At 38.9% G+C, this 17352-nt stretch overlaps 1 protein-coding gene across 1 annotated transcript; it reads right to left on the bottom strand.

Annotated features, from left to right (window-relative positions):
- Positions 1-789: 789 nt before the first annotated feature.
- Grp170 (Grp170 co-chaperone) lies at positions 790-4743 on the bottom strand. The gene is made up of 3 exons (XM_014240438.3): positions 4584-4743; positions 3981-4450; positions 790-3857 (listed from the first exon to the last, which is right to left on the bottom strand). Exons 2-3 carry the CDS (start codon positions 4370-4372, stop codon positions 1376-1378), a joined length of 2874 nt encoding a protein of 957 aa, XP_014095913.2. The 5' UTR covers positions 4373-4450; positions 4584-4743; the 3' UTR covers positions 790-1375.
- Between the last annotated feature and the right edge of the window lie 12609 nt (positions 4744-17352).

Below are 17352 nucleotides of genomic sequence, written 5' to 3'. Positions count from 1 at the left end.
AGAAGAATAAATTGATTCGAATTAAATTTTATTTTTATAATAATGTTGAATATAAAATATTTTTTTTTATTAAATCAATATGGTATATGATGCACTGTTTAGTGTAAGTGAAGAGATATAGAAGGCTATGACTGACACTGCAAGCCACCCATAGTTTAAATCACCGATTAATTGCCCAACCCCACTACCAGAGATTTCTATTAAAGTTTTTATGAGTTTCTTAAGACCCAGTTGACAACTTTAGTCGTAACTTGCTGTGAGTCACGTTGCTCTTACTAATACGGCAACATTGATTGAGTTATTTTTTTATTGGTGATATTTTATGATTTCTTCAACAATGTTGCTTTTCCTCTTTAATAAAAGTGTGTAAACCAGTGCATAACACCTGCACATTTATTAATTCTGACAATCCCACTGTAAATAGTTTATAAGATTATTTTATGTAATAGCAGGGTGTCTTAAATATTATATTAACATGTCTTGATTAAACAGTTAATTATCACGAAACTTGATTTATTTTTTGTAATAGCACACAATTTTTAAACCAATTGACAGGGTTGCCCCTGCGACAAACTTTAAAATGCGGCTCAAATGTTTTAAAAGTTGACAATTGTTTTTATCAAAAAATCTACTTTGCTTTCGAAAATATTTAAAACATAATAAATTCGGTAACAATTGTATGGGAGTTATAAGTGTTTTCCATAAATACATTTGAACAACAACAGGGAGACATGCATGCATATTGATCTGGATGTTTTTCGAATCAAATTATGAAAAAGACCTTTCAAATCGTTTAAATTAAAATTGCATATTTATCTTTTTGTACACATATTTTTAAATTTGTTGCTATAAACTTATAATCCAAAATAAATTATTGTAATTCAAATTACAGAATGGTCTAAAAGATTCGTACATATTCAGACATATATTTTTCACTTTCTGAACATTACTTTTATAATAAATTAGATACATAGCAAGAACAATATCTGTTGTAGAATATAAAAATTAAACTAAGTGTGCTTTTTATGTTTTAAAATGCAGACCCTTTTTGCATATAAAAAAAGTTTAGGGCACGGATACCTATCTCTTAGTGTTATCTGCAGTGATAAATGAGTTCTGAGAGTAGTAATTTAAGATACATTTTAGAAATACGTAAACAATCTAGCTTAGCTTTAGAGAGACGTCAATTTTGACATTTTAAACGGATTTGGGGTGGAATTGAAAAGGCTTACTTTTTGTTTTCTTTATAATAATTTGTGAAGTGAATAGCTGTTTACTAAAAAGTTTTTGAGTTTCATGCAGTCATTCACTTAGCACTATTAGACCTGCAAACGGTAATATATGAACTATCACATACTGTTCAGTTCTCAAACTCTTACAAATCGGAGCGCGGAGTGTGTTCTTCCGTATTTGACGGCTTTTGTCTTGTCTTATCTTCCTTATCTTCGGTATAACCTTCTTTCTCATTTACTGTGTTTTCAGATTCAGGTCCTTCCTCTTTAGTTTGTTCCTCATTATTGGCATCAGACGCACTCTCCTCTTCACCACTTGTCTCGTTGGTTTCAGTTTTGTTGTCCTTTTTAGGTTTTTTACTTGGCTTTACTTTAGGCTTCCAGATCTTTAGTTTGTTAACCATATATTTTACCTCACGGTCAAGTAGGGACATTTTATCAGTTATGTCTTTAACTGTCAAGCGAACTTCATCGTGGCGTTGTAGTTGCTGTTGAGCCTTGTTTTCAGACTTTTTCCAGTCACTGGTTTCACCTATTACTTTGCTGAGTGTTTCGATTTCGACTTGTGTGAATACATCTTTTTCAGGGTTTGATTCTTTGGTTAAATTTTTAGCATTGTCAAGAAATTTCTTTGCGCCATCAATCATACCGTCCAGTGCCTTCAATGCTTCTGGACGTTCTGAGTGTTCCCAATGACGTGAAAAGAAGACATTTGTAAGTTTTTTCAATTCTTTTAAACGTTCCTCATACATTTCAGGCGTAGGGTTTTCATGATCCTCATAAAGCCAATCGGATATTGTAGAGCACAATTCAAGAATTTTTTCTTTTTCTTCTGATGAAGCACAAGAAGAATACTCTTCTTCATCTAATTTTTGTTGTATTTCAATTACATGTGATTCAAGAGCATTCAAAGAAGACTCTAGGCGATTGCGTATGGATTCCGCGGCATTAATGGACGACAATTTTTCTACAGATTTTTCATATGCTTCACCTGTTAGGGGGATAGTGATGAGTTGTGTTATTTTATGTGACACCGGCTCTTTAATCGTAACTAATTTAATGGTGGCATTTTTAAAACTTTTGTCTTTTTCGTCGCCTAATTTAGTTTCCTCAGTTTTATTGGTGCTTTTAATATCATTTTCATCTTTCTTCTCAGCTGTTTCACCTTCAGACTTTGTAGGATCTATTTTCTCAGTATCTTCGCTCACACTATTTTCGGTGTCTTTTGCATCATCTTTTGAGAAAAGTTTGCTTATGGTGCTGCCAAGCTTAGCTAATGTTCCTTCGTCTTCCTTTTGTTTCTCATAAACGTATTCCACACCAGCACAATGAAATATGCCTGAATCATCTAAGGTAAAGTAAGCCTTAATACCCTTAGATTCGATCATTTCATTTTGGTTTTTCTCAATCAATTCCTTCACTCTTTCTAATTCCACGCGAGATATGTTTAAAGAACCAATATAGGAAATTTCTTGGGCAGACAAATGACTTAAGTCGCCATAATGAACATTAAAGTCAAAATCTTCGGTGTGCTTGTTGAAAGTAATAACTTTTTTCTGCGGATAAGAGTTCATTTGGCTAAAGAGTACACGCTTTACTTGACGAACTGCACTGCCATCACCAGGATCGCGTTCGAAAGTAACTTGAATTGGAAATATAACAGCGTCCTTCACAACGAATTTTTTTACTTTGAATCCAGTTGCTAAATCTGCAGCTTTGTATACTGCGCCCATAGTAGCTGCCTCGTCAGCATTCAAGCTCTTACCCAATTCTTGTTTAATGGCTTGCTTTAGGATTTCTTGAACTTTGGGTACACGTGTACCACCACCAAAAATTATAACTTGGGAAATAGTATCCAATGAAAGTCCAGAGGCGGAAAGAGCTTGTTCAAGTGGCTTTACAACTCTTGGCCATAAATCTGCACCGAGTTCCTCTAATTTTTCACGAGTTACTTGCAGTTTGAAATCTAGATCTTCCAGTAAATTCTCTATTTGAGCAAAATGATCATTATTCGCTGAAAGTACATTCTTAACACGGCCCGCTTCTTTGAATAGTTTGGCAAGTGCACGAGGGTTGTTGGTGACATCAGTCTTAGTTTTCTTCATGGCATTGAATTCAGCAGCTAAATAGTCACGAAGACGAAGTTGAAGCTCTAAACCACCCAAAGTTCGATCGTAACCCACACCTAACACCTGAATAACCGGATTCGTTTCTTTTGTTACTTTGTCTTTCATTAACTGATAACTGACTACGGCTGCCGATGTTTTGTACGCCCCCATGTCATAAAAAACAAAATATTGCGCAGTCTCATTAATCTCTGCTCGATGAAATACTCCATAGTTAAGAGCAACTGCAGTATAGTCATTGATCAATTGCAAAACTTTCAGATTAGCCAATTCGGCAGCAGTCAACAAAGCCTCACGTTCGGCCTGTCCAAAATACCCGGGGACAGTAAGAACGCATTCGGTTATATGCTGCAAAGTGGATTCCTGTGCGAACTCTTTAGCTTTAACTAGTATTTGCGCAATTAATTCTTCAACAGAAAACTGCTCCGAATCACTTTTTCTAAAAATTACTGTGTTGCGCTTGGGATCCTCAATTATTTCATAATAAGGGAAACGTTTCCTGTAATTTTATAATATTAATTAATAATATAAATATTCATAATATAAAGTATTGTATTCTTCTAATGGAATATTCATCACTTTGAATTAATTGTAATAAATATTAAAATCGTTGATTACACACCTGTACAAATCAACAATTGGGTTTTCTATTGTCTTGCCCAACAAGTCGAGTAAATAACCATAAGCAGCAGCTGGTTCACGTATGCCGACAGTCACACCATCTTCACCAAATGTGCGCAAACCATCCCGAAATGCTAATAAAGCAGGTGTTTTACGTTTCGATTCTTTATTAAGCGCTATTTCCATTGGTACGCCGGGTGAAACTACACCAACTTTCATCCATTCTGTACCTAGATCCACAGACATTACAGCCGCAGCATTTATGCCAGATATGTGTCTGCTAGCCAATATCAGCAGGTAGGCGGTTGTAAATAAGCGTAAAATACATGTTAATGACGTGGTACTCCGCTGTCGGCGTGCAGTATCATGATTGATACTTGTGTTGGCTAACATGTTCTTGCCGGTGCTTTCGTATACTCAGTAATAAAAAATACTGTATATTCTTAAGTTTTCCACCAGCTAGGTAACAATCTAGTTGATTTGCAATCAATATTTTTTTTTTTACCAGCGACGTACATAAGGAGATAAAAATCAAATTAAGTTAGTTAAAAAAAAATATTAACTTGAACGTAGAGAATACACAATTTACATTTGTTGAAGCTACCTTTTAATGCTTTATATTGAAATATTCAAGATTGAAAATCTCAAAATATGGTAGATTACACTTAAAAAATCCTAGAACTTTCCCAACTTTTATACCAACTGATATCTATGAGTTAAATGACAGCGGCCGAAATACCTGACGTGTTCCATAGCAGTATTGTTTTCAGTTAAGTTTGCCGCTTTCTCAAAAACAGAGTTGCTATTGTTTATTCTCTAATCAGATAGTGGATGTGGCAATATTGGGTTTCTCAACAAATTTGTTCATTTCACTTTTGGTTTTTTATATTCATGAAGATTATTCGATTCAAGTAGTTTATGACAGTTTTTTTATATTGCAATAAAATATTTGAGAAAACACGTTATAGAAATTAAAATATTATAATTATTATATAGGCTGTGAAAAACCAACACAGGATGTAGATTTAAATTTATTTACAGTGTTTGTATAGTATATATGAATATGAAGTCCTGTGTGTCTTTAGCTATATAAAATACTATAATATAATATATTTAATTTATTTATGTTCTTTTGAAACTGGATTTTTGATTAGATTATTAGATTTTTGATTAGTAGTAAGTGAAATATATAAGTCGATAATATAGTTTTACTTTTAAAATGTAGATGTCGCTGAATCGGAGAATATGAAAGCAGAGAATGTTCAAATTCAAATTCAATCAAATGTTTTTGAGTACTAATTTCAGAGAATGTTGATGAGTAGAGAAGGAGCAAATGTTAAATGAAAACTTTTTGAGTACTAATTTGTAATTCCACAAGAGGGAACATCGAAAAGTATAACTTCGAAAAAGAAAAATACACCACACAATATGCGAAATGCTATAAATAGACACAACGAATATTCCTATATGAAAAATCGTTGCGCATACCTATTTAGATTTATGTTTTCAATTTCTATGATATGACAAATTTATAATTATGTAAAGCCTTCTGAATTAAAAATCTGTATTACCGGTAAAAACCCCAGAATTCATAATAAAATAAACATTTAATAGGCTAGTTTTCCAACTTATGTATGTGCGTTATGTGAGCAATTGCTTATTAAACAAAGGATAACAATAAAACGGTGGCTAAGCGGCCACATTTCCACTTTTGTGGTGGCTGAGGTCGTAAGCGGGAAGGGATTAAGCACAATCCGAATACGAGCCTATACGTTCGAATCCTAAAACGAATTTTATTTAATTTTTTTATTTTATTAATTGGAGTCTAAGCATATCATAATTCAATTTCTTTAATAGCATATTTTACTTCCTGAGATAATTAAAATATATCAGGAAAATATAATATGTTCATATGTTTTATATTCATTTACGTTCTCTGCTTTTACACATGCATTTGAAAATAAAAATTAAAGCATGAATGTGAAATGCCGACGGCAAAACACAATTCTGTACTTTTGTGACTCCATAATCTACTTAACCGTAGATAAGCTGTTGATCTGACATTCTTCTATAAAGTAATTAACGAATTAATAATGTCACCTGAGGTTCTTGAACAATTCCAGTTTACTGCACATAGACCAGGGCTAAGAAATGCTAGACTGTTAACCGCATCCAAAACAACTAAAAGCTATATATACCATGGGCCTAGCAATAGAATCATCAACCTAGTCAATGAGCACTGCTCCAACATCATTTTCCAGGATGACTCGCTGCCTACTTTAAACTCAAAGATCAACGAATTGTTAATGAATAAATAACCATAACTCACTTATGTAATTCACTATATCACTGCTATCATCAAATTGTTTCCTTATATAATTCATCATTAAAATAATGTATTAACTTATTTATTTTTGTCACTATTATAGTGCAATAATTATCTGAATGAATTTATACGCGGACTTATAACCGTCTCAGCAATTACTACGTTAAACATTGTTTAACTATCTTTATGTATATAGCCGGTCGGCGTTTGTTATTGAAATAAATAAATAAATAAACTAAAAATAAAACTAAAACCTAAAATAATGGTGTCAAGTACATCAATTATTTTAAGAAATATATTAAAATATGTTTAAATTATTATTAATATATATACAGAATTCATAATAAAATAACCTTTGATATGCAATTTTTCCAACTTTTGTATGTGCGTTGCGTAAGCAATATACTTATTAAACAAATGATAATAATAAAACTGTGGCTAAGCGGTCGTGTTTCCATTTATATAGTGGCACAGTCGTTAGATAAAAGCTTGGCAACACTTCAAGCTCTTAAGCTGTAATTTTTTAGCTGTGTACATTTGTGTTTTTATTTTAAAAAATTCTTGAAGTTTAATTGATTTTTATTACCGTGTTAATACAAATTTTTAGTGATTAAACTCTCAGTTTCATGATAAGTATTAAATATTCTGTTTTGTGCGGTATTAAAAAGTTTAAACTTTCCAATTTTTGGTGCCGAGTCAGCCTTTTGTTTCATTTTGTTTTCTCTCTTTGTTTATCTTATTTACTTCTTTATTCACAGCTGTGTTGCGTTTAGCTTTTTATTTGTTACAGTGCTTCTATTATTAATATTTTATTAACACACTAATTTATTATTTATCTATTAAATTTTGTTTTACTTACTCTTTTATTTGATCTTCATTCTTGTGGTTTATTATGTCTTGTAACTTCCCCAATTGTAACATTAAAGGCGAGTCAGATCGCTACGTTTCATGCTGGCTTTGTGATGGGCTTGCCCATATTAAATGTGCTGGACTGACTGGTAGAATCTTAGATTCTATTCTCGACTGTAAGGGATTGCGTTGGTCCTGTTTAAATTGTAGATCTATTGAAATCGATCTATTTAAAGTTTATAGGGAGACACGCAATGGCTTTAACGAAATCGGTCGTGATCTTGTAACCCTCACTGAAAAATTTAGGCACTATGAAAAATTGTTCAAATCTTTTAAGTGCCTGAATGATTCTCATGAATCCTCCAAACCTGCTCCTAAGCGTAAACGTTCTTTCGATGAAGTAACACTTAGTTCTTCTGTACAGAAGACTACGTCTCCTCCAAATGACCTAATAAATCTCTTCTCTCCTTGCCCTCAAGGTGATAAGCCGTCAACTTCCAAAGAGCTCTGTTCCTCCAAAGCTCTATCTAATAGTAATAAGTGTCTCGCAATTCCAGAGGCTCCCCCTAATTCCACCTAAAAAATATATATTTATTTCTAGACTTGCCAAAGATACCTTGGTGGAGGATATTAAGGGTTATATTTCGTCGCGTGATAAGATCAATATCCGTAAATTTAACTTCAAATATGATAGAAATATATCATTGTTTAAGATAGACGTATCTCTTGAAACATTCAAAAAGATCTTAGATAGTTCATTCTGGCCACCTGGGGCTTTTGTACGCGAATTTAAACCTAAACTTAGAAGTCAAACTGAGGAAAACATTGTTAAATTACCAAAAGCAACCACCGATATAAAAAACTGATTGGTAGAAATTCGCTAAGCATTTATTATCAAAATGTTAGAGGTCTTAATACAAAATTAACAGACTTGTATTTGAACAGTTCCAATTTTAATTTCCATATAATTGGATTTACAGAAACTTGGTTAAAACCTCACATTTTTGATAATAAGATTTTAAACAGCGAACTTCAAATTTTTAGATGTGATCGACTGAACAGAATCGGTGGAGGTGTTCTATTTGCCGTGCATTCCTGTATCCCATCTGAAAATATTCTTGTTCCAGGGACCGACTCATTTGAATTTAAATGTATTAGAGTATACGTTAATAGTTGCTTTATTTATTTAACCCTATCTTATATACCACCCCATTCGGACTTATCTGTATACATGCAGCATGCTTCTTTAATAAATAGTGCTACCTCGATGGCAAATAATGCAGATTCAATAATTGTATTAGGTGATTTTAATTTACCGTGTGCTTCTTGGAAACCTTTCGATGACTATATCGTTCCGACTTGTCAGAAGCCGCATGCGTGCGACAACCAAGAGCTGCCACCTCCTAATCCAGGGTGTTACGCGACTTCCGTGCCCATTGGACGATTTGCAGCCAGGAGGTAAATTCGGCTGTATTCTAACGGAGCCTTCCCAATACCGGGCCGCATTGGGAAGTAACGGTGGCCTTACCGCGTCATGGGGCTCTGGCGCGGTGGACTTTTGCGTTCCCCTTATAAAACGTTGACCGGACGGCTCGCCATGACGAGCCCATGGTCGTAAGAACAAGATGAATTCCAATAAACAAAGAACAACCAACAACAAAACAACGGACACAACAAGGCAACAACAACAACAGCGAACGGACAAGGACAAGGCCGACAAAACAAGCGCCGGTGCAGGTAAGGGAGTTCCAGGGGCTAAACAAAAGTTTAGTTTGTTGGACGCCCTTTCGCCAGAAGAGCGGGCGCTGTTGGAGGAGCATGCAAGAGATGATGACGACGACATGCCCTCGTGCAGCGGTGCTCAGCAGGCGGGATCGACTGCGGCGGGCGCTGAAAAAGCGAGCTCCATTGAGGCTCCCTCGAGCAGGATCACCTGCTCGGACTCGGGTGACTCGGAACGGGCATCTACCGGGGGGGGGGCTCGCAAACGGAAGCGGAAGAGGGGAGGCAGACTACCCCCTCTACCACCAAATGGGAGTCCAGGCGGACAGGACGATCCCAGGAGGAAAGGCATGAGCGGTGCCAGCCTTAAATGGTACCTCAGGCACCTCCAGGAGGGAAGAACTCCGGAGGAAGCCGAAAAGTTGGCGCGTAACAGGGTGAGAGGAAACAATGCCTCTCCTGCCTCGGAGAAGCGGAAGGGTGGCAATACCGCGTCCAGCAGTAAAAGGAGTAGCGGAAATCGAAGCCAACGCCCGGTTAACGCAACTCAGGCCGCAAGGCGGGGTTGCGAAAGGGCAGCGCCTTCGAGCACCCAAGCCGCGAAGCGCAAGAGTGGGCAGCTAACGCCGCAGGAGCCGCCTAACACCAAGCGGCAGAGAGGCAGCAATGCACAGGGGACCGGAGGCAATCACTCCGCCCCAAACCCCCCTCGAGTGGTGGAGGGACAGCGCAAATATGCTCTCAAAGGCATTCGCATGGCTGTGCTGCCTCTAAACTACCCGGCGGAAACACTGGGGTCGGAGGAGCTTACCGTGCTCCAAGACCTACTCATGGAAGAAATATTCAGAGGATCTGGATATAAAGCCTTATTCCATGGAGTATATTTCAAAGGAGGCATGCTGCAGGTGGACTGCAAGGACGAGAGGTCGGTTAGCTGGCTAAGGGAGATCGCTCCCAAGCTGGCAGGCTGGAAGGGCCCCGTCCTCTGCGCAAAAAAGGGGGAAGACATACCGTCTATGCATAGCATGACGGTGTTCCTCCCCAGGTGCGCAGGTAAACCATATGAGTTTGCTCTCGGGCTCATTCAAAATCAGAACGAGGGCCTTAGTATATCGGCCTGGCGAGTAGTCACCAGCCAGGTCGAGGATGCAGGGTGGAGGCTCAATCTCTGCATCGATGACGAATCGTATAAATTCGTCAGGAGAGCGAGCTTCCGGCTGAATTACAGATTCAGCTCAGTGGTCCTGAGGCCATTTAAGCCTAAGACGGCCACCGGTAGCGAAACGGGGGAGAAGATGCTGGTAGATGAGGTTGCGACTCATCCCGGCACCAGCACGTCGGAGCAGGCGGCAACTGCCGAGACCATGGAGAAGGTCCCTACGGAGAAGGCTGACGAGCAAGGGGGGGCGCTACCATCCACGCAAGAGCTTCTCGATGGACTCAACGACATAGCGAGTGGCATCGCGGAGGACGGCGAAGGAGAGGTGCTCCTCACGGAACCGGTCCTATAGTTGGTCCACAAACAGAAGTTGCCCAGGTGAACCTGCACCACGCGGCGTCGGCCTCGGCTGTCATCGCGAGCAGGTTCACAGCGGATGGTCTGGGCATACTGCTGATCCAGGGGCCATGGATCTACAAGGGAGAGGCCTCAAAACGGTGTGGGGTCTAAGTATAGTAAATGTGGGGTGCGAACCCACCTTTATAACCATTGCAAGAAGGGAAGTGCTTGACATCACTCTTGGTAACGAACTTGCGACGGGGCTGATCGGGCAATGGAGAGAGTCATCGGAACCCTCCATGTCAGATCACCGCATCATAAGATTCGCACTAGGGGTAGAGGTCAGACAACTCCCTCCCAGGCGTACCCCCAAAAACACGGACTGGGCCACTTTTAGGGATACGCTTGAAATAAATGTCAATAGGAGGGGGCAGCTGGACGGCAGTGCCACTGCTTCTGGACTGGAGAGCAGATTGTCTGCGCTAAACCAGTCCATTATAGAGGCATATAATAGTAGCTGCCCCCTAAAGACGACCACCAAGAATCGCAGCTGTCCCTGGTGGTCAAGTAGGCTCTCAGAACTAAGGCAAACGGTACGCAAGCTATTCAACAGAGCTAAGCGTACCGGGGACTGGGAGATCTACAGGTGCGGCCTAACTGCTTACAACAAGGAGATTAGGTCAGCAAAGCAGAAGAGCTTCAGGAAGTTCTGTGAAAGCGTCTCCTCAACGCCAGAGGCTGCAAGGCTGCATAAGGCCCTGGCTAGGGGTAAGACCGACACAGTACTAGCAATTAAAAGACCGGATGGGACCTATACGTCCAGCGCAGAGGAAAGAGCCACGGCCCTTTTACTTGCGCACTTTCCGGAGACAATTCGAGAAGACCTAATTCGACCCATGGTCGAACGAAAGCCATCACGCTTGGACTGGATAGTCGCAAAACAGCTCTTCACTGCAGACTCCATCAGGTGGGCTTTGGCCTCTTTTGAAAAATATAAGTCTCCGGGTGCGGATGGCATCCTTCCAGCATTTCTGCAACAGGGGGAGCAGGTACTACTGCCCCACCTTGTTCGGCTGATGAGGGAAAGCCTAGCGCTGGCGTATATCCCGGAACCATGGCGCACCGCAAAGGTGATCTTCATACCCAAAGTAGGAAGGAAAGACTACTCATTGGCGAAATCCTTCAGGCCAATCAGTCTTACTTCCTTCCTACTTAAGAGTATGGAAAAGATCATAGACCACGAAATACGATCGAAGGTGCTGAAGGCTTCACCGCTTCACGCGAAGCAACATGCCTACAGAGCTGGCAGATCAACAAACACTGCTCTGTATCAGCTAACATCGGAGATCCAAAATTCGTTAGATGGGGGCGAGGTGATGTTATGCGCCTTCCTAGATATCGAAGGTGCTTTTGACAATACGTCTCATGAAAGCGTGTTAAGAGCACTAGAGAAAAGGGGTGTGGCGGCGCCGGTGCGCAGATGGATTGAAGCCGTACTGCGCACCAGGATTGCTGAAACCACAGTAAGCGACACTAGGATTCGTCTTGGCACAACAAGAGGCTGTCCACAGGGTGGAGTGCTATCCCCCCTACTTTGGAGCCTAGTTGTGGACGATCTTCTCGAGCTGCTAACTAGCAATGGAATCCGCTGTAAGGGATATGCGGACGACATTGTTATCTTAGCCAGGGGTAAATTCGCAGACACTCTCTGCGACATTGTACAAAGAGGATTGGGGCAGGCAAAGGGATGGTGTAGTGGGGTTGGCTTAAATATCAACCCCTCCAAAACTACAATCATACCGTTTACCAGGCGCAGGGTACTGCCAGGCCTCAGAAACCTATCCCTAGGCGGTATGGAGCTGGAGATGGCTAACACGGTCAAATACTTAGGCCTCACGCTGGATTCCACTTTACGATGGAAGCAGCATTTGGACCTGACCTTAGCCAAAGCCACTAAAGCGCTCATGGTGTGCAATCGACTTGCTGGGAAATCAAGGGGCTGCAACCCAAGGATTATCAGATGGTTGTACACCATGATTGTGAGACCGATCATAACATATGGAGCGGTGGCCTGGGGTTCTAAAGCATCGCAAACCTCGGTAGGATTTCGACTATCGAAGCTGCAACGACTTGCCTGCATCTGCGCGTCAAACGCGATGCGTACGTGTCCGACTGCAGCACTGGAAGTAATGCTGGAGCTCACACCGTTACATATAGTGATCGAACAGACGGCCACACAGACCCTGTTTCAAATGTCAGCAGAAGGGTTTGGCAAAGGGAAGGTAATCTCGTCCCAGCAGATGAAGGCCCTAAGTGACGCAATGCCACTGGCCCTTCTTCCAAGGGACAGCATTACCAGAATAGTAAGCTTCACTAGGAAGTTCAAAGTTACCCTTGGCAGTAAGGCGGAATGGAATGATTCCACGCTGGACCTACTGCTAAGGCACAGCACTATCAAGTGGTACACCGACGGCTCGAAAACGGCGGAGGGGATTGCTGCAGGGGTCGCGGGACCACGCACCAAGCTCTCCATTCCCATGGGAAGTTTTCCTAGCATATTCCAGGCGGAGGTATATGCTATAAGTCGGTGTGTAGAGATAAACCTCCAACGCGACTATCGCAATAAGAGTATCGCCATACTCAGCGATAGCCAGGCGGCACTTAAAGCGATCTCGGCTTTTGAAGTCACATCGCTACTAGTGCAGGAGTGTATAGAACGGCTGAACAGCCTATCAAGTCACAATAGAGTGCACCTCATCTGGGTGCCTGGACACAGGGGTATAGCCGGAAATAAACTGGCTGACGAGTTGGCCCGCTCTGCAGCCTCTACAAAAATGGTAGGACCAGAACCGTGCGTAGCGGTTGGTCCACACACCATTAAAGAGCTGCTCCGTAAAGAGGAAAGGGCAGGCAGTGAGAGACATTGGCAACATCTCCAAGGCATGCGCCATGCCAGGTTGCTAATGGGGGGTTATAACCTCAGACGGTTTAAAACCGTAATCAATCTCCCGAGGAATAAATTCCGGCTACTGGTCGCGTTCTACACCGGACATTGCAGACTCAACAAGCATTTATTTAACATGGGCTTGGTCTCCTCTGCAAACTGCCGGTTCTGTGACATGGAGTCGGAAACCCCAGAACACCTGCTTGTGGACTGCACAGCAGTCTGCAGACGCAGAATTAAGGCCCTGGGATCCATGTTTCCAAACAGGGATCGCATCGCTTCACTAGCACCTAGCAGTATATTGGAGTTCATCAATATGCTGGGGCTAGATGAGTCGTTGTGACTTAGGGGAGGGCCCAATAGACCATAGGTCGCGGTGCATACCTCAATCTTTATCCTCTTGTTCTACCAGAGGACTCATATCATCCTGCTTTGGAAATATCTGTCGAAATCTCAGGCATTGTACGGGATAATAATCATCAAACTTCGCGCTTCTGTACTCGGTTTAACTTTGCAAAAGCTAATTTAAAAAAATTAAATACAGAACTTTCTACAATAACATGGCCTAATTATAATGGTGACATTGAATTGAGTGTCTCTCATTTTAATAACATTATTATGAAATTATTTGAAAAGTATGTTCCAATAGTAATTGTTAATAAAAGCAAAAGTATAAGTCCGTGGTTTTTGAAAGAGTTATATAAATTGAAAAACAGAAAAACTCGAGCCTTTAAACATTTTAAAAAAACCGGTTCACTTGTCGACTATTCTAAATATTCTCTATTGCGTCGACAATATTTTGACCTAAACAGTAAAAAAAAATATTGTAAGTAATCCAAAATCGTTTTATGATTTCGTCAACTCCAAATGCAAGATTTCCAAATTTCCGTCCGCAATGAAATACAAATCTATCATTTCAAGTGACAATGATATTATAACTATTGTAATAATTCTTCCAAAACTTTTTCTTAGCAGCAAGTGCTGTGTTCGAATACTTTAATTAACGCTCCAATTATTTCTGAAGAAGACGTCCTATTTAATTTAAATAAGTTAAAACCATCTTTTAGTTATGGTCCAGACATGATACCCTCATGCTTCCTAAAAAATAGTGCCAAATATATTTACTTGCCTTTGACAAGGATATTTAATTCCTCTCTTAAACACGGTATATTTCCTTCAATATGGAAACAGTCATTTATAATCCCTTTGCATAAAAGTGGATTTAGATCCAACATTGAAAACTATAGAGGTATCGCAAAACTATCAGTTATACCTAAACTTTTTGAAGCTATCATCACTGACCATATAACCTTTTCGATTTCTCCGTTAATTTCCTCATCTCAGCATGGATTTCGTAAAGGGAACTCGACTATAACAAACTTACTTGAATTTGTAAACCATGTATCATTGGGTTTTAGGGAACATAAGCATACGGATGTTATATACACAGACTTAAGCAAAGCTTTCGATAAAGTAAATATCTCGATTCTCATACATAAACTTGATCTGCTGGGCTTTCAGCCAAGATTCCTTCAATGGATATCTTCCTATCTTTATAATAGAACACAACGAGTGATATTTGAGGATGCACCTTCAGATACAATTAATGTTTCTTCTGGTGTTCCGCAAGGTAGTCATCTTGGCCCGATTCTGTTCTTGTTGATTATTAACGATATCTCTTTATTAATAGAATTCTCAAAGATTTTATTATACGCTGACGATGTAAAGCTTTTTAAATCATACACTTTAACTGAGGAAAGGTGTCTGTTGCAAACAGACTTAAACAATTTGGTTGCATGGTGTGATAGACATGATTTGCCATTGAATCTCAATAAATGTAAGACGATGTGCTTTTTCTGTAGATCTGTGCACCCCTCTTCTTATGTAATAAAACACCATATTCTAGAGCAAGTTTTAAACTATGTTGATTTGGGAGTTAATACGGACCCTAAGCTTAATTTCAGTCTTCATATTGATACCATGGTCTTGAAAGCAAAAGCTGTCCTCAGTTTTGTTAAACGTTGGTTCCGATGGGATGCTAGGGTAAGTCTACCTCCATGCACTAGTCGTTTAAAACTTATTAATCTACCTACACTTTCTAGTCGTAGGGAAATGCTTAGCATAACATTCTTAGTGAAACTTTTGAATGGAACTGTTTGCAGTTCTTTTCTCCTGTCTGAAATTAAATTTAATATCCCGGTTCGCCTTTCGAGGCAGTTTAGACCTTTACTGCTAAAATCCTGTAGATCAAATTTTGAACTAAACGAGCCATTCCGCCGTATATGTCATGACTTTAATTCTCATTCCAACACATTTGACTTATCTGACTCACTTTTCAAAATTAAAAAGACTTTATTGTTTTTTCTTAATAAATGAAAATGTAACAATTTATTATATTGTAACTTTAGATCTTAGCTGTTGAAATTTTTGTTTCTGTAGCTGAGCAGTTTTAGATCTCAATACTTAAAAAACTCTCTTGCCCTTTCTGACTCGGCTAATTCCGCACGTATGCGGATTGCGCCCCTCCCGTCGGTTGGGCGGGAGGAGGGTAATCGTTGGGTTATTAGGTCGTAGGCGTGAAGGAGTTAAGCTTAATCCGAATTCGAGCATATAAGCTCGAATCGTAAAATACATAAAATTAAAATTTTATTTAATTTTTTTATTTTATTAATTGAAATCTAAGCATATCATAATTCAATTTCTTTAATAGCATATTTTACTTCCTGATATAATTAAAATATATCAGGAAAATATGTTCATATGTTTAGGTTTATTGAATATTTCCTTATTATGCGTATTTACACAAATGTGATAATCACACATACATTCTTAGATACACGTACGCTGATGCTTGCTTTTTCTTGCCCCGCACAAGCAATGACTTTTGTCCACACTTTTTGCTTTTTGCGAGTTGAACGATCGCTGGCAAGGAGGGATTGGGGCGCACTGCCACATATTTATTTCAGATATATATTTTATTTATCGAACTTAGTTTAAAAACGATTATAGGTATGAATATATGTGTATTTATATATATATATATAATATATATTATATTACGAAAATAATTCATAAATGCATCAGTATTTTTCAATACAAATTAAGCAACATAATAATATACTAAGAGCCCTCAGTTAGAACGCCTCTGTGTATAGTGGCAAGCCAACGAAATAACGGCGAGTTCGCGCAGACATTGTGTTGTTGAAAAAAGCCAAATGACGATTTTGTCGACAAACATACAAATATACATATGAGCTCACATACATATTGACGCCGGATTTTGCGCATCGTGGCGGAGTTGACAAAATTTGTTTAAATCGACAATTTTGCGACAATGTCGGTCGGCTATGTTGTCTCGTTTGTCTTTTTTGCAGTGGTTTGCTATTGAAAGTAAACTTATGCTCTTTTGAAATATTGCGATTACCGATTGGCTGCATTTTCATAGCGTCGTATTTAGATAAAATGGGCTAAATCGAAAAACTTTGAAACAATGATAATAAGTAAACATATAAAAGTACTATATGCAGTGTGCATAGAATATATAGAAGTAGTTAAAGATTTCTTATGAATGGCAGTTTTATATAAATTTTTTAATTTAATGCCATATATAGTGCATAATATACAAAAATATAAATATTATTTAAACTCGCTAATAGGTCATGTTGCCAATTCTCCTTTTTCATTTAGACTTCCTACGCAAATGCGCGAAAATAAAAATGAATGAAATTGAATTTAAATGGCTTCAGTATGTGAGCTCATATGTATATTTGTATGTTTGTCGACAAAATCGTCATTTGGCTTTTTTCAACAACACAATGTCTGCGCGAACTCGCCGTTATTTCGTTGGCTTGCCACTATACACAGAGGCGTTCTAACTGAGGGCTCTTAGTATATTATTATGTTGCTTAATTTGTATTGAAAAATACTGATGCATTTATGAATTATTTTCGTAATATAATATATATTATATATATATATATAAATACACATATATTCATACCTATAATCGTTTTTAAACTAAGTTCGATAAATAA

This window comes from Bactrocera oleae, chromosome 5 (genome assembly GCF_042242935.1).
Source record: "Bactrocera oleae isolate idBacOlea1 chromosome 5, idBacOlea1, whole genome shotgun sequence".
In the NCBI taxonomy this organism is placed as follows: Eukaryota; Metazoa; Arthropoda; class Insecta; order Diptera; family Tephritidae; genus Bactrocera; species Bactrocera oleae.
The sequence above is the reverse complement of the archived record's forward strand: the minus strand, read 5'-3'. Positions and strand labels throughout refer to the sequence as shown.